Raw genomic sequence first — 24048 nt, 5'->3', positions numbered from 1 at the left:
TACTTTATATCGCGTGAGCTCCTCTCAAAAGAAAAAATTTCCTTTAAAAGCAAGAGAAAAAGCATGTTGGCCCTCTGGTGTCTATGTTGATCCTCGCGGTTCTAAGTAATGATAGAACCAGCTGTGTGGGACAGCAGCAAGCGCTGCAGCCCTCTGAGTCCTCAAGAGTTCTTTACCCGTTTCCAATACAACCTCTGAGTGCACTGACAGGTCTGTGTCCCACCAGCACTGGATTATTATGCATTCAGGGGAAATTAGGAGCATGTGTTTGTGTGAGGAGGGTGTGTTCTAGGGGAGGGGATTTAGGACATAATTATTTGGAATGCCCCCCTTCACCACACATTCTTTACCTCAAAAAGAAAAATAATGAAAATGGAAGTAAAGGAACATTCTAGGATATTGGATCTGCGACAAGTGATTTTCCCCCCAACACCAACTAACATAAATAGAGCAGCAAAAACTTTACATGGGTCCTTTAATGGATCCGTTTTATTGTAAAATCACAGCAAATTTGTTTTATATCAACAAAACAATGACAAAAAAGGAAATGTCAGGATACAATTCAATGATTTGTTGGAATGTCATTATCTAATACCCTCCATAAATAGGCCTAACTACATTACTGGTTACAAACTAATTAATGAGAGCGCAAATTATGTTTTACCAGTTCAGTTGCAAATTACACCTATTGAGAGAAATCTTCATGGTCAAACAAAAACATTAAGGATAAGGACCTCATGGTTAAGTGAGGCACTGCAGCATCACTAATTCTATTCTTGAAGTAATACATATGCGTTTGTTTACCCTACAAACAAGTGACCCCCCAAAAATACCTGACAACATGTCAAGTAAAACCTGTTACTTCACACAAAGGCAATTTTCCATGGAGTGGAATAAGTTGAAATTCTGAACATTCAATGTATATTTGTTACAATTATTTTAACAGAGAACTATTGTTTCAATATCACACACAAGGAATCAATGCAAATGTTTATCGTGGAAGATCTAAAGGCTCATTATATTCCTTCACTCAAGAACAGCATATGAAATATGAAATCTGTATATACAGTATGTGTATTGTTTTTAGTTGTCAATGGTGTGAGAGAAATATTGGACCAATTAAACATTATGATTGATTCAGCTTCTTCAGTAAACTAAGAAATAAGTTAAGAAAAATATTAAAAAATGTCTGATGGATGGTAAAATCAAATACACAATCCTTTTGTGCAATTGAATGGTGAAGGAATAAGCTAAAACATTCCAGCCACCATTGGAATGGACCCTGATTAGCCTAACTACGCTGCATTCCTGATAAGCTGTACTGAATTCCAACAGCTTATGATTCCGTCTTGTAATAGCATTTTGTTTACCAGAGCCAACTGTCCAGGTGTTGGAGACAATAACAGGACTGCTGGAGGATAGATGACAGCTCTCTGTAACTCTGCTCTCTCCAACCAGGAAGCAGTCGCTCATTGTTAAGGGCCTGTAGCCTGGGGGTCCCCTCTCTTAGAACCTGGTACAGACAGGGCCATCTGCTCTGTATCCTAAGCCTGGTTCGACGGTCTAAAGTAATGCCGCGGACAATCTTTTTGGCCCTTAGCTCCCGTAATGCTGGCAGATTAAGACTGGAGAAGACCAGACCACGACTAGGCGATACATCCAGGAACTCTAGAGACATGGACTCCAGCGTGTAAGATATGCCAAGGTTTCGGAGTGGCACCAGGATATGCAATGTCAAGGACTTAAGGTTGGGCAGTGACTTGGTCAGGGTCTGCAAAGTGCTTGGGCTTACTCCTTTGAAGACCCAAAAGTACTTGAGTTCAAGGACACGGAGGTGCTGGAAATGAGTAAGGAGTGACACTGATGTCTCAGACCAGTCAAAGTGCAGGCGCATCTTGGTGATCCGAGGGCAGCTGTGGGAAAGTTTTCCCAGTAACACCTGAAAGTTAGTGACCTGGTCCATCTTGATCTTGGTAATGCTGTCATGGTGGGAATTGGAACCAACCCGCAGGTCCAGTGGTTCCAGTAGTGTGAATGTCCAGTTCAGGTCCAGATGACTGAGATCCCTGCAGTGGACATTTTCCAGGAGGTCGGAGAGAAGCTCCCCCCATTTGTTGCACTGGTCCCCCAGGTCAAAGCTGGCTTTTAGGGTGAGCAGGCTTGCCCCACGGGATATAAGGTGGTGGGTGTAGTGCTGAACCCATGCTTTCCAACGCTCAAACTCTCGGTTGGACACCAGCAGTCCTTCCTGTCCAAGGTGGATCACCCCACGGCGAGAAAAGTCTGCCACTCTCCAAAGCTTCCCTGATCGCACAAGGCAACTCCAACTGGAGCATACAAGTGCAGAATTGCACTTGTCAACCTCACTCAGGAAGGAAAGCACATGCAGCTGGCATTCCACCGGCAGAAGATTGAAAGGAAATAAGTCATCCCCTGCTTTTGCCATTCTTCTTCTACTGACAGGGACAAGAAGCTTCTTCCTTGGGGACATGGTGTTCATTGGTGGAGGACAAAATCCCCACCAGGATAAGTCTGATTTAATTATGCCATATACATTCTGGTCCAGTTCTTCCCAAGTCTGAGAAAGATAATCAAGTGTTTGTCAGTAATCATCTAACGTTATAGTATACTATATACATTATATTCTTAACCAAACAATTTAACCAATGCATACATGTCTGGTTACTGGTATCATATGTTATATTATGTTAATTGCATAACACGCATGTTCCACAGAATGTGTAACGATACAGAGCGTTTGCTAAATATTTGCTGGCTAGGTAGCTAACCTGTAGCAAGAGAGCTTGTAGACAGACAGACAAATGACACCAACATCGTAAATGTTGTGCTTGTCATCGATGTGGCAACGAAATAATGGAACAAATATGTTTCGTTTTTCAATCTGCTCTAAATCTAAAGTTAAATACCAACTGGTGTGTTGTGCTAGCTAGCGTTATAGTTAGTTATACATTTCACGTACCTTGTGATGATTGTATGCAACAAAAGGAAGAGAAGTAGCTATTTGCTAGCAACCGTGGTCGTTTTTTCTTGTCGATAATTATGTTTAATTACATAGGTTACGGAGAATAAATGTCTATAAGAACAATTTATGTAAAGAAAGTATTGGTTAGCCAGCTAGCTTACAAGGTTAACAGCTGAGTTGTTGTTGGAAATGTCGTCATCAAACCGCGCGTCAAGGTTCTTAAATGTCCATGGGTTTCAAGTTTGAGTAAGCAATGCGCAGGCTAATGTTATTTACATTTATAGGGCATTTATAAAGCGCCAGGTACTGTGATGGTTTTTGTCTACAACAATGAAGTTAGCTTATACAACAGTTATTAAACTACATGCAGTCCTTGGTTTATCTAACAAACTGCCGTAAAATCAAACAATGTATATGTGTATATGTCCAGACAAGCCCCCCCCCCCCAATCTTCGCCTGGCCGCCATCTTCAATTTTAAATGTTTGTTTTCTCTGACGTTTAAACTAATGGTATTTCTATTTGTTCAGATCTCGGATTGCAGGATGAATCACGTAATAGTACAAACGCTTGAATAACAAAGTGAGTATTTTAGACAGTTTGTCTTATCAGCGACACTTTTTTTACTGATATTTCATGGACTTTTTTTGTGGAACAATGTTAGCTTACTAACGTTAGCAAGCTAGCTAGCAATTGTTGTTGTGGTGTTTTGCTGTAGCATTCGCTTGTTATTATTTAGCTAGCTAAGTGAGAAGAACACACTTTCAAAAGCAGAGCAAGTAACGTTAGTACTAATGGCATGTAGTCCTAACTTCTGGCTATTTAATTAGATGTGAAGCCTCTGCTAGGTAACCAGAAAACGCATAGCCTCTAAATCAGACCTCATGAGTCATGGGGGTGTTGGCATGCTAGCCTAACGTTAGTTACCCATTTATAATCTTTCAGGCATTAGTTAATTGATTCTTGTGCCACATTACACTGGCTAGCACGACCCTATTTCTGCAGGTGCATTGCTTGTTTTGCCTTTCGAGAAAGACTAAATTAATAACCACGATGAAATGCAATGCTATGGAAACTCAAAGTTGACAAGCAACCACAAGATGGCATCATTTGATAAGCCATGAATTAGCTAGCTACAATCCGTTCAGGATCTCTGTTAGTTTTGTGGTGCCCCACTTTCTGCTTAATTTATTTGCTTACAGTGCCAACAAGTGCATTGCCTACAAATCTTTACTCTCAAACCTGTTTGTTTCTTTGTTTAGGTCCAGAATGCATAGTGCTAAATTATTGTCTATATCAACAGAAGATTAAACCACGCTAGCCTCCCCTCATCCTCACTCTGCAGATCTTCAAGCACAGATTAGAGTATATGCGCCTGACTCTGGCGTAATGAAGTAGATGGGGGAATCAAAGAACATGGTGTTGAATGGCAGGCGGCATGGCAGCAGATTCTCCAGTGATCTATCCATAACCTCGGCCAGGTCGCTGCGACAGAGCAAGGGCTCCTTTAGAAGCAGGAGATGTAGTCGACGTAAGTGCTTTCCTTTGGCAATGCTCACCACACAATTACAGAACCATAAGTGACCCCTTTCAGCTTCATAAATAAATTACACTGCAGTTTTTCCTGATTTTTAAATGGTTTAATTGTTCAAGTTTTTTGTCTCTCCTCATCTCCTCCCTCTCTCACCTCAGGTGTCAGCAGTTCTGCCCTAGAGGCAGAGAGACGTCATACCCCATCATCTGGTATGACTGCAAAAGAGCTCTGTGAGAATGATGACTTGACTACAAGCCTTATTCTGGACCCCTACCTCGGCTTCCAGACCCATAAGATGAATCGGAGGTTTGTTTCTTTCTGGCTCACAATTGTACACATTTGTCATATAATGACTTGGGCATAGGTAAGCAGCCAAAGTTACGAAATTGACTGTCTATGGTGTACTTTTAGGTTTCGACCTGTCAAGGACCGACATAGACAGTTGAAGGAGGTGCTAGAGTGCTTTAAAAAACATGACAACCTTGAGAAGGCCTTCCTTGCCTTGACTGCAGGGGACTGGTCAAGACACCACTTTCCGCACAAGACGAAGGCACAGGGCAAACTCTTCAAAGAGCATGTAAGTTATCTAGAAATATCCATTGTTGAGCAAAAAGCATGAACCATCAAAACGAAAATGTTAACACTATTTTTTTGTGTTTTGGCAGGTTTTTGTCTACCTACGAATGTTTGCAACGAACAGTGGGTTTGAAATACTTCCTTGCAATCGTTATTCCTCTGAGCAGAATGGAGCCAAAATTGTAGCAACAAAAGACTGGTAAATATCCAAATTAAATTGTAGTAGTCTGCATTTAGTTATAACAAAATGTTGCACTAAGTATATAGTCATTTTTACAAACTCAAATATTCCTTATTCGCATTATCCCAAGGAAAACCAACGATAAGATAGAATACCTGGTGGGCTGCATCGCTGAGCTATCGCAGAATGAGGAAAGTGTGTTACTGCGACATGGAGAAAATGACTTCAGTGTGATGTACTCCACCCGCAAGAACTGTGCTCAACTGTGGCTGGGACCTGCAGCCTTCATCAACCATGGTATGCATACCCATGCACTTGACACCAACTGTATCTGCCTCATTCAACACACATATACTATAATTAAAATACCAGTATTAAGAGACTAAACAAATGTTTTCTTGTTTTTCAGATTGCAGGCCAAATTGCAAGGTAAGTAATAATTATGCCTGCAAATCAAAGGTAATATGTAAAAAGGAAGTGAATTGTGGAAATAAATAACACCTTTTTCTGTATATGTTGTTACAGTTTGTTTCCACTGGGCGAGATACAGCTTGTGTCAAGGTTCTTGGGGATATTGAACCCGGAGAAGAGATCTCCTGTTATTATGGAGATGGCTTCTTTGGGGAAAATAATGAACTATGTGAATGTTACACATGTGAAAGGTATCATTCATTTCTTGCTTAAATATCAAACTTGTCGTTACTTTATATGTAGAATAATGAGTCATACATTGACTAGGATTTTGAGATTTCACATCTTTTAAATTTCTACTCCCTCCAGACGAGGTGCTGGTGCTTTCAAATCGAAGACTGGACAGCCTACACCCACTCCAATTATCAACAGCATGTATGGCCTGAGAGAGACAGACAAACGTCTCAATCGGCTGAAGAAACTAGAAGACAGCAAATGCTCTGGCAGTCAGTTGGAAGGCTCTAATATTGATCCAGACTCTCAGGAAAATCATGACACACATCCATGTAAGTGCACCTTTGAGGTTGAGCAGGGATTGACATTAATGGTTGCCCTATTTCCTAGACTAGGTGAAGGGAATTGAGCAGTCACACAAGTTGAGCCTGCTCTGTGGTTGCCCCATTGGGCAACAACCAAAATACAAAGAATTCCAGTAGCCTGAAACTTATCTTATTGGTTCCTCCCCATTGTTTAAGTGAAAGACAGACAATTTAGGTACAGGAAATTCAGTACATTTTCTGTGATAACCAACATACAAAGAATTTGATTAGTGATTTTTCTGCATGCAGGCATTTCTGCATGTAAAAAGCTAGATTACATTTATTTTATTTTTTGTTGTTGAATTTTTCTCCTTTTCTCCCCAATTTCGTGGTATCCAATTGTTTAGTTGTCTCATCGCTACAACTCCCGTACGGGCTCGGGAGAGACGAAGGTGGAAGGTTGAAAGTCATGCGTCCTCCGATACACAACCCAACCAAGCCGCACTGCTTCTTAACACAGCGCGCATCCAACCCGGAAGCCAGCCGCACCAATGTGTCGGAGGAAACAAACATTTGTCCTGGCAACCTTGGCGCACTGCGCCCGGCCTGTCACAGGAGTCGCTGGTGCGCGATGAGACAAGGACATCCCTACCGGCCAAGCCGTCCCTAACCCGGACGACGCTAGGCCAATTGTGCGTCGCCCCACAGACCTCCCGGTCGCGGCCAGTCACGACAGAGCCTGGGCGCGAACCCAGAATCTCTGATGGCACTGCAGTACAGTGCCCTTAACCACTGCGCCACCCGGGAGGCCAAGATTACATTTTCGAAATCAAGTTTTTGTCATGTGCAAAAGTACAGTGAAATACCTGTCTTGCTTAGTCTTTCCCAACATTGAAGTCAAGTATGACAAAAACAAAATAGAAATAAGAAGAACCTGAGAAAGTAAGTAAGCTATATACAGTGTTAGTTCCAGGGTCAGGTAATTTACAATGTGTAGGGATACTGGAGTGGTAGGGTTAGATATGTATAGGGGTAAGGTGATTGACTAGGCATCAGGATATATGATAAGCAGAGTAGCAGCATGTACTGTATGATGATTGTGTTTGAGTGTGTGTGTGTGAGCAAATGAAGTGTGTCAGTTTGAGTATGCATAGAGTCAGTGCAAAAATAAAATAGAAGGGTCAATGCAGATCTTCTGGCAACTAAACAAATACTCCTGAGCTACTATTGGTCAATTATAACACTTACGTGACATGCTGTACTTGTATTAAGAACTGTAACATTTTATGGTACATACTAATATACATTGTAATTGTACGATGATTGTATGTAGGTTGTCCTGTTTCTCAAACATTTGAATGACTGTTCTGACGTTATTTCTTCTTTTCTGTTCACATCTTAGCAGTAGGGAGGACAGCCCGCTCTAGTGTGACAAGGCTCAGTGACTCACAAGCTCTAAGCAGGCAAACTCTGTCCAAAATGCCTATCCCTACCTCATCGTTCAATCAAAGACACTCAAAGAACTCCAACGTGCCAAAGAGGCTAAAATCAAAGTCCATAAAGCCTTTGCTCAAGTTAGGAAGAAGGTGTCAGGTAACTGCCCACAAGTGCCCCATTGAGGTGGAAGCTATGGGTTTGTGCCTTAAAGACCCCACAGAATTTGTCAATAACAGGGTCTCACAAAAGAGAGAGATGGATAAGAAAGGGCCCGTGCAAGTGGTGGGAACAAGGGGAGATCTTGAGCACTATACTGCGAAGGAAAACCATCAGAAATCAGTGAAAGATGTTAATAGGTGCCCTGATGGTTTAGCATGCACTCACAGAACTCGCAGTTCAACCAGAGCATCAGTTGGCACACAGGAGTCTGACAACATTACACTTGAACCAAACTTGCCACCCATCCACTGCGGTGTGGTTAGTAAGACCAAGCCTATGGACCTTGGAGATTGTGTCACAGACAGTCACTGGATGAACAGCTCAAGCCTGGATATCAGCTGTCCAAAGACTGAGAACTGTCACAGATATAAGCAAATGATAAAGCAGGAAGGGCACTCTTTCCGACCAGCATCCCTTCTCAAGGAGGAGGTTTCAGACCTGCACCATACAGCCTGCACCACAGACATAGCTGATGGCAGGAAAGAGCTGCAAGGCCTGCCTGATGGTCATGAGCCCTACAACCTGTCTAAGGGAGACAAGCTTCTCCACCTTGGCAAGGGGAAGAAGAAACAGCAGATTACGCGCTATGATTCCCAGCTGATCCTAGCCAACAACAACTCAGGTGTCCCCAAGTTGACCCTGAGGAGACGAAGGGACAGCAGCAGCAGCAGGATTGAGCCTGGTGATGCAGACCCTGTCAAGTCCTCCAGCGCCACAAAGACCAGCATGAAATTTGTTAAGGACCATCATGCAAAGACCAAGAGGAGTTCTTATGCAGCCAGACTGAGTAATGGGACTTTCAGTCCTGTGGACCACATCCGCTCCTCCAAACATGGCCTCAGTCCTGTGGACCACATCCGCTCCTCCAAACATGACCTCAGTCCTGTGGACCACATCCACTCCTCCAAACATGGCCTCAGTCCTGTGGACCACATCCGCTCCTCCAAACATGTCCTCAGTCCTGTGGACCACATCCGCTCCTCCAAACATGGCGTCAGTTCTGTGGATCACATCCGCTCCTCCAAACATGGCCTCAGTCCTGTGGACCACATCCGCTCCTCCAAACATGGCCTCAGTCCTGTGGACCACATCCGCTCTTCCAAACATGGCCTCAGTCCTGTGGACCACATCTGCTCCTCCAAACTGCATATTCAGCTGCAGCGTGAGCAGGACTGCAGGAGGCTCAGCCAGTATCACCATGGTACTGGGCCCTTCACGGGTATAGTAGAGAGGGAAGCAGGGGAGGTCTTTGGGCCGACTGTAGCAACATTTGGGATGCATGATGACACAGAGGAAGACTCGTCCTCCTCTGAAGAAGAGGATGAAGACGACGTCTCTGACTCTGACCATGAAGAGTTTGACGATTTCATTCCACTTCCACCAACAAAACGCCTCCGCCTCATTGTTGGTAAAGATTCTATAGATATTGATATTGCATCAAGGAGACTTGAAAATCAGTCACGCACAGTCAATGCATGAGCTTTATGGATCTTTATTTGACTAGTTGATTTAAGTCAACAAAACAAAAAAATCCCATGCTGTTGTAAAATGTTAACTATTTTTGTACATGATGGAACTTGATTTGTTATTCATATAGTAGAATGTGTATATTTTACATAGCATATGTGTAAGCCTTTATTTTTATATCTTCAGCTTTATTTTGTACAATTGTTAATTATATTTAAAGCCTTTTCTTGTTTGTGGGGTAAACATGCTAAATTTTGCTTCACTGACATTCACAAGAATGGAACCTTTTGGGAACACACTTGATGTGCTTTTGTCCGCATGGCAGTGTATACATGCATATAAAATAATGTGTTTTATATATTGTTTTGAGAGTTTGAAAGGAACAGAATTGTTTCTTGCTGGAAGTCTGTGAAAATGTGTTTGACTTCCAGTGATTCCTGGGAGCTGGTCTGTGACATTTTTGCCCCATTTTTAATAATTCCTTCATTAATCAAAATGTCTTGGTGATTATGTATTATGTTAACTTTTCAGTTTGTGAAGAGAGAGATTTTCTTTTTATTCTATTCATTTCACTAAGTCACTCAATTCTCAAACTGTATCACTTCTCAGTCTCCGTTTTAACAATCACAAATTAATTACAACTTACTTGGTCTGGCATTGGTAGTGTAGATATTCAAACACTTTGAAAATCAGATTTTTTTCTTTGCTATTTTGTTCACCATTTGTTCATCTGAATGACTTTCTGTCTGCTGTGTGTGAATGATGTGCATGTCTCAACTTCTTAAATTGCTCTTATCATTTTTTTTTATACTAGGTTGATTTTAAAGTCGGTTGTACAACTTTGGTGGACCTGTCACTGTATGCTGTCATTCGTAGGCTACTGTCTGTGGTCTTGATTAAGCTACACTACATGGCCAAAAGTTTGTCGAACATCTCATTCCAAAATCATGGGCATTAATATGGAGTTGGTCCCTCCTTTGCTGCTATAACAGCCTCCACTCTTCTGGGAAGGCTTTCCACTAGATGTTGGAACATTACTGTGGGGACTTTCTTTCGGCGTTCCAATTCATCCCAAAGGTGTTCAAAGGGGTTGAGGTCAGGGCTCTGTGCAGGCCAGTCAAATTTTTACACACCGATCTTGACAAACCATTTCTGTATGGACCTTGCTTTGTGCATGGGGGCATTATCGTGTTGAAACAGGAAAATACCTTCCTCAAACTGTTTCCACAAAGATGGAAGCACAGAATCGTCAAGAATGTCATTGTATGCTGTAGCGTTAAGATTTCCCTTCACTGGAACTAAGGGGCCTAGCCTGAATCATGGAAAAACAGCCCCAGATCATTATTCCTCCTCCACCAAACTTTACAGTGGCCACTATGCATTCGAGCAGGTAGCGTTCTCCTGGCATCCGCCAAACCCATGTTCCGTTGGACTGCAGAGAACATGTTTTCGCTGCTCCAGAGTCGAATTGCAGCAAGTTTTACACCACTCCAGCCGACGCTTGGCGTTGCACCTGGTGATCTTAGGCATGTGTGCGGCTGCTCGGCAATGGAAACCCATTTCATGATGCTCCTGACAAACCGTTATTGTGCTTCCGTTGCTTGCAAAGGCGGTTTGGAACTCAGTAGTCAGTATCTCCTCGGTTGCAAAACTATTTTTATGCGCTTCAGCACTCAGCGGTCCCATTCTGTGAGCTTGTATGGCCTACCACTTTGCAATTGTTGCTCCTAGACATTTCCACTTCACAATAACAGCACTTACAGTTGCCCGGGGAAGCTCTAGCAGGGCAGAAATGTTATTAAATGATTCGTTGGAAAGGTGGCACCCTATGACGGTGCCATGTTGAAAGTCACTGAGCTCTTCAGTACAGGCCATTCTACTGGCAATGTTTGTCTATGGAGATTGCATGGCTATGCTCAATTTTATTCACCTGTCAGCAATGGGTGTGGCTGAAATAGGCAAATCCACTATTTTTAAGGGGTGTCCACATACTTTTGGTCATGTAGTGTACCTTTTTGAGTTGCTTGTATAATGTTGAGAATTACAGTTGAATTTCATATATATGGCTGTGCATTCTATAACTTAATGTATGTAATTCTTAACATTTATCTCCATGTTTAATTGTTTTTCTACCTCAGAAAAAACTGTACTAAACGTGTCCTTATTTCTGGTGAATGTAGTTTATATAATGCAAATCACAAATGCTTGTTTTTATTTTACAGTTTTAAGTACTCAAATTAAAGGTTTCTTCCAAGTGTTTTGTCTTCATGACCTGCTGTGCTAAGCTGCTGTTTATTTGGGACGTTCTCTTTTGTGTTATTTAACTAAGGAAGGAACATTCTGTAACTTTCTAAAAATCAACTTTTATTAATCGCATGCACCGAATGCAACAGGTGTAGACTTAACCGTGAAATGCTTGCTTACTAGCCCATCCCAACAATGCGGAGTTGAAGTTGCAATATGTGCTCTATTTCTATGCTTCCCGTTCTTAAGTTTAGTTTTTGCGTCTTACTTTAATTTTCGTATACCAGCGTCAAACATTTTTGGTTATGGAAAATATATTTCACAGTGGTTTAGATGGTACGTTGATTCTCTACACTATACTTGCTTGTTTTGTCACAACTGAAATTAGGCGAACTATTAGAGTTTTTGCAACCAGACAATGACGGAGTGATTTCTGCATAATATATTTCGTGGTTGTTTAGATGGTACAATATTACATTCATAATAGCTGCCCCCATAAATATCCTATTAATTCACTTATTATAGGTTTTAATCCAAACATTTTATGCAGATGAATGACTAGCTGAGCTGACTAAACTCCACTCCATTGTGAAGGAAGCTTCTGATGCTTTGTGGAATGCAGCTCTGACCACATTGATTCGTCCAAGGTCAATACGCTAACAATAAATGTTAATCATATACAATCACAGATTGCTCATTGCAGTTCTTCTAAAATGGCAACTCCGTGCAAATGCACATGTGCCAATTGAATCTTAACAAGGAAATAGTTGGTGGTTGTATTTGATTATGTTAATTGAAAAGCATGGATTTCAGCACACAACTACAGAGGACAGAAGGTACACGGTTAGTGGTTCATAATACATATTTTTAAGTATTGATCATGAAAAACGTCATCACGCACTGATTTTTATCTGCAACAAGTCCATTTCGTGGAAACACCACTGGTAGGAAAATGTGTATATTTTCTTTATGCGTATTCTAGAATATTCACACGAAAAATGTTGCCAATTGGATGAACACCTAGTTTATGGCTGCGCCTGCATTCTTTGAAAACTGTATGAGGTGTCTTGAAATAATATGTAGACTTTTTAGTGAGACATTAAAGACATTAACCATGTTTCCTTCCAACCATTTTAAAGATGATGAATGATCTGACTCATAAAAAAAGTGTACAACAGGCCTTATGGAAACATCAAATTTGTCCGTAAAATTTCCCAACGTCGACAAAACAAAATGCTCGACAATTTTTCCCAGGGAAATAAATTATGCGAAAACTTAGGTGGAAACACTTTTATTTGCAAATATTGATAGACAAACCATAATGTCGCAGTAAACGCAATGATGTTTTAGCCTACTACGACATGGAAAAGTATGAAGAGTTCATAGGCATGTGCAATAAATTATTATGAATTTAAATTATTTAATAACTTCAACTTATAGTGGTTAAGTACACAGTGATGAGCTTCATGCAAATTTCCAATAAATATTGAGGGTAGGCGATCATTTGAATGATGCTGGTGACACGATGATCGGTGCTTGGCTGCCAATTATAGAAAGAAAACAATGCAACAGTAAACCTTTCGTCCCCCACGAATGATGCAGCGCCCCCCATGGGGCAATCAATGTAATTTTGTAAATGCCGAATCTCTTTGGCAAGACGCATCATTCACCCAAGTTTTGTCAAAATCGGGCCAGTGCTGTCAGATATTTCGTGTGAAGAACACATTAACGGATGAAAACAGATCCATAGTTCCCTCCCCGATTTCATTGTGGGGGACAATTGTCTTGTTTTTATCCATATTTTGACATATAGGCAAGGCTTTACCTACTCTGTCTACTTTATCAGCAAACGTGTCTGTAGAGCATGCACCAAAACCAGATTGGGCAAGTGTGTGTGATAAAAACCATTGGTAGAGTTGAAAATTCGGTGGAAACACATTAAACTAATATTTTTTTTAAATTCTGTACATAAAGAAGTTAGCGCAAAAGAGATTTTATTGCACTGTCATCACACACAGCATTTTATCAGCTAAAAAGTAAGTTTGATGGAAATACCACTCTGGTGGGAAATCAAATGTATCATATCCAATCTGTCGCCAATTGGATGGAATACTAGCTACCGATACTTGAGAGTGGGCAATGGGACAAAATAGCATTTGAAGTCTACTTGGGTACACAGACTTCACCTCAGCAGCTCAGCTTTTCCCATATTAAATTGCCATTTTGTGCACACTGATCAGCACAAACATTGCATAGTCAACACATTTGTAGGAAATGCATTGTGAAAACATAAAATCCCATCTCTCATTGAGGTGGAAGTTGTTTTAGAGAAAGATAATTAGTCAATCTTGGGTAACAATAGCATAATCCATAGCATAGGCTAATGTAAACAATATTTTGGTCAGGTTTATCATAGCACCACAAAATAATATCTGTGATCAGCTACAAGAAGGCCTTTACCATGCATGGGAAATGGTGCTGGGCTGTCCCTATTTTGCTCCTAAAACGACGTGCCTGTGCCAACCAATGAGGTAAGAGAATGGGTGTGGTAGTATGACGTATAGATGCAAACCCTACGTGCAATCCGTGCAACCCCCGTCGATTTCAGCCTATTGACTGGTGTAACCAGTAGTGTTTCTTCAGTCGATTCACTCCTTGACATTTAACGGTCTTGTCTACTCTGCTGTTTGAATAAACCCGAGACGCATATTTTCTAGATTAATTAAAAACACATTGCTTGAAATCAAATCTGAGTATTTTTTGTCGAAGCAAGCCTGATTCTACATTTACTTTTATCTAATTAATTCAAACTGTAGGTTATTTAGTATTAATTTTAAGACAACATGAAGACGAAATTCATCAACGGGGTGTCATCCTCCCCTTCTATGTCGTTGGGTTTGTTGATCACTGAAAATGCACTTGAGGTGCAGCCAGATACTGAGGATGAATGCAAGGACATCATCCGGCCGGATGAGCCCGACCTGGACACGAAGCGCAAGGCATATTTATGGTGCAAAGAATTTCTCCACGGTGCGTGGAAAACGGTGACAGAAGAGGACTTTCAAATCAGTTTAATAAGGTAAATATAATCTTTGAGCCCAACCATTACTTATCAATATTTAATTTTCATACATTACACAGAGAAACCGTTATTTGCTGCGTTTTTCTCTCCCTAGTCATGATGGTGTGGAACACCAAACCTACCATAATTATAAATAAATAAATGCTCACATGAATAGATAAATAATTCCACATAAATAAATGACCAATAAAATACATAAATACTGACCAAAATGCATTCATTTTTCTCTACATATCTGTATGTATTCAAATATTTATTAATCTATTATATAATTATTCACTGTGGGTGGTATCTAACACACCATTGGTTGATCAATTTCACTGTGTGTTGCTTTTTTCTGGCCGATGGTCCGAAATGTAAACAATTAAACTACACACATTTGATAGATTTACAACCGGTAGATAACTACAGTAGCCCACTTCTTCTGACAAGTAGGATGGCTGCAATCAGGCGAGCAGTAGCCAGAGACTTGGCAGTGCTGGCTAACGCTGCTGAAAACAACACCTCTCCAGATTACCTGCTTTTCCGTGTGGAAGTGTAACGGAGGTTAGCTCTTGTGAACTCCTTACAGTTCTCAGCCATTATCTTCGCCCACAACTGCCTCATGTGAACTACAATCCGGACGCTGTGTTTTAACATTTAAAAACATCAATAATCATTGCTTGCAGTATGGCTTTGGAAGCATATGGCCCTTATCTTTCATCAGCGAGAAATAATCATTCAAATAAAAAAGATACACTTACTGTAGCAGTTTTGCACAGATCCATACAGCTATGGGTGCCTCCATCTGAGGAAACTACACTTCCCAAGTTACACTTACACGCTGTTTGGAGAATGCTAGATATCTAATAATCACAGGTGGTAAACCTCTTGTCTTCCATCTGTTTTCAGTAAACAAGTGCTGTAACATGGAGATATAACCATGTGGGAACACTAACCCTATTAAGGTGCGTCAATTTAACCTTTTGTGTTTAAAAAAATATTTCTTGGTAAAAAGAAAGATAAGGTCCTTATGCTTCCAAACCCGTACCGCAAACAATACATGTTAATGTTCAGACGAATCTTAACAATGCTCCCCCATACAGAAGACGCCTTCGTCCAATGACACTTATGTGTAATGTAATGGAACTGAGAATCATGATCAAGGGCTAAATGAAGGTAAGAACGTACCATAACCTCACTCCACAGCTAGCTTGAAATGTCACAGATGGAGCTATCCAATTGGTACCTATTGTATAGCTTATTCGGTTCACATGTTGTCAAGCTGGCAGTCACATGTGTTGGTGAGGTATAGGACCCTCGTTCAAGCCCAGTCAGTGGAATGTTCAAGGAGGCAGCGCTATATGCTAAGCTAGCACACTGACCCTGGTTATAGAGGCATGCATTGAAAACTTGGGTCAGCTAGCTGTTACAATGGGCACAGAGGTGGACCCATTACTTCTTTGGAGGAAGTTTCCCGACGAATTCACCAGAGTTCAGGTTATAACAGAGAGTCCTGGTGCAACACACCATATACAATCACCCTCTGGGCCACCATAATCACATCGTTTTTCAACTGGTCATTCAGTACAGTATCGTTTCTGTTTAATTAAATGTTGAAAACTGTTCTGTTGTACTGAATTCACCCCAGGCAAATGAAATCGAGCAACGCTCTGTGACTGTTACGTCCGTGCAAAAAAAACATCCCACAAACTCAGGTGGAAAACAAGCTGCCTAAGTATGATTCGCAATCAGAGACAACGATAGACAGCTAGCTGCCTCTGGTTGGGAACCATACCCGGCCAACAAAGAAATAGAAAACTAGAATGCCCACCCAAATCACACCCTGACCTAACCAAATAGAGAAATAAACAGGCTCTCTAAGGTCAGGGCATGACAGTGACATTGATTAACCAATGGTTTGCTAGATTCATACATTTGCTTGACACCCCGTCATCATCATATTGGAGGAAGAAATACAGAAATAAATATATGAAAATATAATCTAAATTAATAAAATGAATGAATGAAAGTGTGACTCATTTAAATATATATTTTTTTATCTATATGTGTGCATTCATTCATCCATTTATTTATCTAGTTATGTGTGCGTTTCTTTATTTATTCATGTATTTATTTATTTATTTATTTATGTATGTGTATTCATTTATTTAGGTATTTATTTATTATTATGGCATGCTTGGTCCTCCATATCATGGTGTCCAGTGGTATGATAGGGTTTAATAAACAGAGAATATGATACTGTGATAAACCTAAGTAATGTAATTTCAAATTAAAACGATTCCTATGTCTATATGGGATTGTATTATGTGTTTTTGAATTTAAAGGCCCAGTGCAGTCAAAATTATGTTATTCCTGTTTTATATCATATTGTACAACAGCTGTTGAAACTAACACTATTAAAGAGTGAGAAAAAAATGACCAGTGTTATTTCCTGATAGTTGCTGGTGGGAGTTTCGGTTTTCCATGGTGACATAATCATGTGGTAAATTGGTTAATAGACCAATAACAAAGAGAGTTCCAAACCTCTCTGCAAATAACAGCTAATTTTCAGTTTTTCCCTCCCCACCCAGACAGTCCTATAGCAGAAATCTTGCTTGAGAAACAATTTTAGCTAAAAATCTATATTTGCCCATTTGAATGGAAATCTATTGCAGTACGGTACTTAATTGTTACCCAGAAATGATTTGATATAGATATAAAAACGTCTGTATTTGGCCTTTAAAGCATCACTTATTATTTATGGGCTTTCTATCCCAGAACAAAAATGTTATTTAGCCCGCCACATTCATTGACCTGGGGGAATGTGACTCTTCTATGAACTTTATTTGTTTTTTTGTAATGTTGTGACAGGGGTGGCCTCAGCAACAAGCTCTTCCTCTGCGCCCTGCCCGACACCCAAACCAGTGTAGTTGATGAACCCCGTAACGTCCTCCTGCGCCTGTATGGAGCTATTCTACAGGTGTGTATAACATCTATAAACAGACAATGAAATGTTGAGTGAGTCAGTCATATCTTACCAAACACATGTTCTTATCACACAATGTCCAGTGTATAAAACATACATTTAATATATTATTTGTTTGAATTTCATTGACTAAGCTGGTGATCATTATCATGTCTCAATGAAATGCACCCATATACAGTGGAATTTCGAAATTATTGACACCCTTTATAAGATTGAAGAACACCCTTTATAAAGATGTTATGTGGTCATTTTTGATCATCTTTATTAAGGCTGTCAATCATTTCGGACCCCACTGTATGTGTTGTGTGTCCTTTGAATTTTATATTCAGTTTAACTGAAAAATTCCGTCAATGTTCTTTAGGCTAAATACGTAGCCTACCAAAAGGCACAATCTTGGACCCTTGAAAAGTTCCATTTGAACTAACCTGATTTTCTGGTCATGTTTTAGAATAGAATAGAATGTGATAATATACAAGTTTAGGAAAAACACAGCCTACATGTATTCCCTGATAGGTTCTAAGAAAGCTGAGCAGTGGTCTAGGCTTTGCTGCTGGAATTTGGGGTTTGACAGGAGGGGAAGGAGATATTTTCTTCCTCAAACATCTTGTGGTTGAAATGCCCTCTCGGCCAAATACCCACATGATGGGTGGCTCAAGTCGTGTGCACATGTGTGTTGGTGTGTGTGTACGCTTACTTGTGTGTGTGTGTGTTTGTGGGTGTGTTTGTGTGCGTGTGTGTGTGTGTGTGTGTGTGTGTGTTTCTGCTGTTGTGGTGTGATGTACCCCCATGGCTGTACATGCATATGTTCTTTGCCGTAGGCCTTCCAAAAGGAGCGTGCCTTGAGCACACTTGTTTCCAGGTGATTCCACCATACCATACACGGTAGAGTATGAGATCCCTGAAGTCTCAGTATTGTCCACAACAAAGTTCATCCACATTGTTATGGAAGGCAGCTTGTGAATTGATGCACTTGTGAAGATACGGAGGGTGGGGGGTTGTGTGTTAACCTTTCCTATCCTTTTCATATTGGAAAAAAGTTGTCAAATAACATAGTAATACAAAATAAGACCAATGAGAAAACTCACATTGCAAATAAATAAATAAATTGGAGCTCACCTGACAGCAATTCAAATGTGAGGTGTTGCGCAGTAATTATAACAACTAGTAATAACAACATTTCGTAATCTAGTTTTTTTTTGCGTCATGAGCTACTGCCAAATGACACAGGGGGATATCATTGCTGATGACGTGTCATTAGGTCCACATTACATTGCTCATAGATCACATGATGGAAGGCTAGTTAGGACAACTCCAAGATAACCTCCTGGCTAAAATCAGATGACCAGAGAATCCAGGTCAAGAGTCCGTCAAGCTGACATTCTCCTTTAGTTGGATGGGAATGACAAAAGCAACAACTCTGATCTAAACCATTTTAGCGTAAAACAATTGAAGTAACACTATAAAATAGAAAATAGAATGAGACACGCCACATATCTAATAAGAAGTCATACACCATTTGGAACCTGAGGACAAAGACCCATGAATTAAACATGTAGAATTAGCCATAAGATGTAAAGCAACAAAGATTATTGTAAGAATCGAATAAAATTGAATATTAATATCTATTTATTATGGTCTCATGCAGTTTAGGAGATTCTTTCTGAATGATAATGGCAGTGGGTACCCTTTAATGCCAATGTTCTCAGTGCAATATTAGCACACCTGTTGCTAGCAACACTATGTACTTCACCAAAGTAACGTGCCCATTTTGACAGAAAATTACACAATACATTTTTCTCAAATGTTTCGACCATATCTACAGAGGAATTAGAAATGTCTTATCAAATACCGAATGTGATTAATATCTCTGAAATTCATGAGTAACTGGGTTTCCAAAGAGGAGAAAATATTTAAAGTGCTAGTTTATAGATAGGGCAGCCATGCCAATATCTGCCTTTTATGCCAGAGCATACCGTAAGTGATTTAGCTGGTGTTGAAGCCAAACCTTAACCTTCATGCCACCTGCCTTGATCAGGAGATAACAGATCCCTTTCATAGAGCTCATCTCTCTGTTTCTACGACCTTAATATCTCAAGTCGGTCTTTAAAAGGCACTGAGCGCTTTCCTATTGCCTTTTTGGCCGTTAACTTGGGGACTATACTGTACTCTGTCATTGTCTCTTTGTGAGGATGCTGTAGCATGATGAGTCTTTTGAAAATGTACATGTACTCATGGTTAGTTTCTTGCTTTTTCTTTCATTGATAGATGTCCTGTAATAAGGGGGAGCCCAGACAGTCAAACAAAGAAAATCTCTTTCAAGTAAGTAACTAATGGCAAAGGTGATCTACCCAGACTATTGGTTAGATTTGCCATCTGATTGTGAAAATCCCCACAATGTTTCATTTTTCTGGCCTGAAGACTGTTTTTGTTTTCATTTTCTGGAGTCTGATCAAATAAGTCTTAATAGTTTATCATGAAAGGTTTTCGTAATTGCCAATGGACGTAGTGATCACTTTGAAAAATACCAGACCATTCCCCAAACGGGATGGTATAAAAGTGTGTTAAGAAATAGCCATGTTGAGTCACCACTTTGGATGGAGGTCACCTGTGTTAGTTGATGACAGCAAGATAAAGAGAGGGTAATCCGACCAATGTGTCCATGTCACTCATCTGTCATTGCTATGCCATTAGTATCTTTTGCATGAGATTCACAGATTTATCCTAGAGGCTAATCCTACCTTGGCTAGCCAGTCTGTCCCCTCATAGACCTCACTGCTTCTTAACTGTGTGCATGTTTGTAGCCATTTTCTCATTACAGTGTGATTTAGGTTCACATGGACAACAATATTGCCCGTAAGGTTATTTAAATACGGTTTAAGGGCAACGTGGCATACTTTAATATAGACTCACATGACTAATTACAGTAATGTCGTCTTAACTGTAGCTTCAAGTGGAAAATCTCCACACCTGCTGTGCCATGGTCATGTGACCGTAGCCCTGGCACAAAGGGGGTAGAGGGATGGCAAGTGGTACCCATCGGATGGTACTCTGGCACTGAACAGTGTTAATACATTGTATAGAGGTGCTGTCAATGGTGTGCGTACTGGGAGCGGAGTCCGGTGCAGGAGAGCAGAGAGTTGTGAACAGGCGCACACTTTATTTAGGCAGGAGAAACCAACAGACGGACGCCACTGCGTGGAAACCTCCATCCAATATGACAAAGTGCAAAAACGCGCAAACAGTCACAACAATAAAGTACAAACAAATTAACATACCTTGTGAATATAAAACACTGAATAAACACACACCAGAAATAGCGTGTCAAAAATGACACGTAACACAAAACAATCACACACAAAGACATGAGGGGGAACAGAGGAATAAATAAATACATGTAGTGTGATTGGGTAATGAAAACCAGGCATGCAGGGAACAAGACAAAACTAATGGATAAATGAAAAATGGAGCGGTGATGGCTAGAAAGCCGGTGACTTCGACCATCGAACGTTGCCCGAACAAGGAGAGGAGCTGACTTTGGCGGAAGTCGTGACAGAACGCATGGACCAGCCACCACCGGCCTGAGGAGAGACACATGGGATGAGAGGTTAATATGGTAATTAGGGGGAAGCTGTAACATACCTCGTTCACTCTCCTCAGGACTTTAAATGACCTCACAAACCGCGGGCCCAGCTTCCGGCAGGAAGAAGGCACAGGGGCAGAGCTTCAGTGGCGTACCCGAGCGCTGAGAGAGCACTGCTCCTATCCCAGCTTCGGTGGGAGTCGGCTAATTACGCACGGCTGCAATGCGGTCGCTCTCCATCTCCACTCCTGACATGGAAATCCAATGCCCTAGGAAAGAGAAAGAACAAGCATTTCTCAGCCTTAACGTATAGATCATGCTCCAACAGGCGACTAAGCACTTTGCGCACCAGGGACATGCTCGGCGCGTGTAGTGGAGTATATCTGGATATCATCGATATACACCACTACACCCTGCCCGTGCAGGTCTCTGAAAATCTTGTCTACAAATGATTGGAAGACTGATAGAGCATTCGTCAACCCATATGGCATGACGAGGTACTCATAATGACCTGAGTTGGTGCTAAATGCCGTCTTCCACTCGTCTCCCTTACGAATACGCACCAGATTGTACGCCATCCTGAGATCCAGTTTAGTGAAGAAGCGCGCCCCGTGCATTGACTCAATCGCCGTGGTGTTAAAAGGTAGCAGGTATCATACCTCACCATGATTTTATTGAGACCTCGATAATCTATGAATGGGCACAAACCGCCATCCTTCTTCACAAAAAAATTAACTTGAGGAGACAGTTGAAATGGAGGGCTGAATGTACCCCTGACGCAGGGATTCTGAGACATATGTCTCCATAGCCACTGTCTCCGCTTGCGACAGGGGATACTCGGGACTCCTGGGAAATGGAGTTTCTACCAGGAGATCTATCGCACAATCCCCCCGTCGATGGGGTGGTAATTGAGTCGCCAAATCGGCATATTCTGGGGGAATGCGCACGGTGGAGACCTGGTCTGGACTTTCCACCGTGGTAGCACCAACGGAAACCCCTAAACACCTACCTGAGCACTCTCGCGACCACCCCACGTGAGAGCCCTCTGTGGCCAAGAAACAGTGGGGTTATGACAAGCTAACCAGGGTAGGCCTAGCACCACAGAATACGCAGAATAATCATTAAGGAAAAGACAAATATTTTCCTTGTGACCCCCCTGCGTTACCATATACAAAGGAGCGGTGGCCTCCCTGATAAACCCTGACCCTAATGGTCAACTATCTAAGGCATGAACGGGGAAAGGCATATCCACAGGAACATTGGGGATCCCTCAACTATGAGCTAAACCTTTATTAATGAAATTCCCAGCCGCACATTAATCTACTAGCGCCTTATACTGGGAACGCGGGGAAAATTCAGGAAAAGTGACAGAGACAAACATATCTACAAGAGAGGGCTCTGGATGAGAATGGTGCCTACTCACCTGGGGTAACGCCAGAGTGCCCTGCCTGCTGCCTTGATTCCCAGAGGAACCAACCCGGCACCGACCAGCAGTGTGACCTCTGCGACCACATATGGTGCTCGAGCGGGAACCCCCTCCGGTCTTCCTGCGCACCATCCCTCCCAACTCCATGGGTACAGGAGAGAGGGTGCGGGAGGATGGAACAACCAGACCCCGATCTAGACGTCCACGAGTAGCCAGCATGTTGTCCAGCCTGATGGACATGTCCACCTGCTGGTCGAAGGTGAGGGTGGTGTCTCTACAGGCCAGCTCCCGATGGACGTCCTCGCGGAGACTACAGCGGTAATGGTTGATCAGGGCCCTGTCGCTCCATCCAGCACCGTTAGCCAGGGTCCTAAACTCCAGAGCAAACTCCTGTGCGCCCCTCGTCTCCTGCCTCAGATGATAGAGGCGCTCACCAGACGCTCTGCCTTTGGGTGGGTGGTCGAATACTGTCCTGAATCTCCTCAAAATGGTCCAACGCCGCAACCTCCTCTACACACAGCGCTGGCCCACTCCAGGGCTTTCCCGGTGAGGCACGAGGCGAGGGCGTAACTCTTCTCACGGTCCGATGGAGCTGGGTGGACCGTGGCCAGATACAAGCTTAGTTTGAGGAGAAAACCCTGGCAGCCGGCAGTATCTCCGTCGTACCCCTTAGGTAGGGATAAATGGATCCTGCTGGGTTCAGGCGGGAAAGGGCGCTCAGGGGAGACCCTGGTTGTGCTGGTGAAGGCACTGGAAAAACTCAGTCTCTCCCAGCGGTCCATATTCTGGACAACGCGATCCATGGAGGCGCTCAGATTGTCAATCATCTCCATGTGTTCCATGACGCGCTCCTCCACCTCCATGGCCGGGTACCTTCTCCTGCTGACTTCATTTTTTGGTCAGAGATTCTGTCAGAGTCGTGTGTATAGGTGGCAGGGAAGTCAGGCGCAGGAGAATCAAACGGAGTGTAATGAAGTTATTTAATAACAATAAACAAAACATACTCCAAACACTAACTGTAACAATAAACAAAGTGGGTACGAGGTCCTATCGCGCACCAATACAAAAACAACACAACACTGAAATACAAACAATCTCTGACAAAGACATGAGGGGAAACAGAGGGTCAAATACACAACAGGTAATGAATGGGATTGAAACCATGTGTGTAAGAAGACAAGACAAGACAAAAATGGATCAATGATGGCTAGAAGACCTGTGACGTCGACCGCCAAGCACCGCTCGAACAAGGCGAGGCTTCGACTTCGATAGAAGTCGTGACAACAGGGAAGTCATTTTCCAAAGACAATATTTCAGACCGGTCTGCACTAGTTACGGTGGACATTTTCCCCATTCAAGTCTATGACCATTGAAAAGCATTGGGATTTATGCAAATGTGGTTG

General features: G+C 41.9%; 3 protein-coding genes across 19 annotated transcripts in view; 2 read left to right on the top strand and 1 right to left on the bottom strand.

Moving 5' to 3' along the window:
- Positions 1–458: 458 nt before the first annotated feature.
- Positions 459–2500, bottom strand: LOC110520650 (F-box protein). Its single transcript, XM_021598074.3, has one exon. It carries the CDS (start codon positions 2498–2500, stop codon positions 1367–1369), a length of 1134 nt encoding a protein of 377 aa, XP_021453749.1. The 3' UTR covers positions 459–1366.
- Positions 1471–11600, top strand: LOC110520608 (histone-lysine N-methyltransferase KMT5B). Of its 9 annotated transcripts, none has more exons than XM_021598024.3 (11): positions 3181–3286; positions 3512–3563; positions 4244–4512; positions 4674–4821; positions 4927–5092; positions 5181–5290; positions 5403–5569; positions 5682–5701; positions 5798–5934; positions 6053–6249; positions 7625–11600. In XM_021598024.3, exons 3-11 carry the CDS (start codon positions 4380–4382, stop codon positions 9355–9357), a joined length of 2811 nt encoding a protein of 936 aa, XP_021453699.2. In that variant the 5' UTR covers positions 3181–3286; positions 3512–3563; positions 4244–4379; the 3' UTR covers positions 9358–11600. The 9 variants fall into 9 exon arrangements, with proteins under 9 accessions (XP_090080776.1, XP_021453699.2, XP_021453715.2 ...); XM_021598040.3 differs by having other exon boundaries at positions 3183–3229; positions 4327–4512; XM_090224563.1 differs by having other exon boundaries at positions 3186–3229; positions 4285–4512.
- A 2586-nt stretch (positions 11601–14186) lies between these two features.
- chka (choline kinase alpha) overlaps positions 14187–24048 on the top strand; it is a 36760-nt gene continuing 26898 nt past the window's right edge. For 2 of the 9 annotated variants that reach the window (XM_090224218.1, XM_090224050.1), the window contains exons 1-4: positions 14231–14668; positions 17525–17633; positions 18458–18498; positions 19905–19958. Coding sequence is in view for 6 of the 9 variants with exons in the window: in XM_090224050.1 (XP_090080176.1) it covers positions 19905–19958 (54 nt within the window). In the remaining 3 variants the exon portion in view is untranslated. Of the gene's footprint in view, positions 14669–15746; positions 15830–17524; positions 17634–18457; positions 18522–19904; positions 19959–24048 lie in introns of those variants that run through there. The other 7 variants (XM_090224002.1, XM_090224127.1, XM_021597978.3 and 4 more) reach the window with 7 other exon arrangements.

The sequence above is a fragment of the Oncorhynchus mykiss genome, chromosome 1, assembly GCF_057628025.1.
Source record: "Oncorhynchus mykiss isolate SJ-2025 chromosome 1, ASM5762802v1, whole genome shotgun sequence".
NCBI classification, from domain to species: domain Eukaryota; kingdom Metazoa; phylum Chordata; class Actinopteri; order Salmoniformes; family Salmonidae; genus Oncorhynchus; species Oncorhynchus mykiss.
This window is presented reverse-complemented; position numbering and strand designations above follow the sequence as displayed.

What these genes read in the sequence shown, in the direction of transcription:
- LOC110520608 (XM_021598024.3), top strand. Translation starts at nt 4,380, where the DNA reads ATGGGGGAATCAAAGAACATGGTGTTGAATGGCAGGCGGCATGGCAGC. An exon ending in TGCAGCCTTCATCAACCATG is followed by an intron (nt 5,570 to 5,681) that starts GTATGCATACCC and finishes CTTGTTTTTCAG; the next exon opens with ATTGCAGGCCAAATTGCAAG. An exon ending in GAATGTTACACATGTGAAAG is followed by an intron (nt 5,935 to 6,052) that starts GTATCATTCATT and finishes TACTCCCTCCAG; the next exon opens with ACGAGGTGCTGGTGCTTTCA.
- LOC110520650 (XM_021598074.3), bottom strand. Translation starts at nt 2,500, where the DNA reads ATGAACACCATGTCCCCAAGGAAGAAGCTTCTTGTCCCTGTCAGTAGA.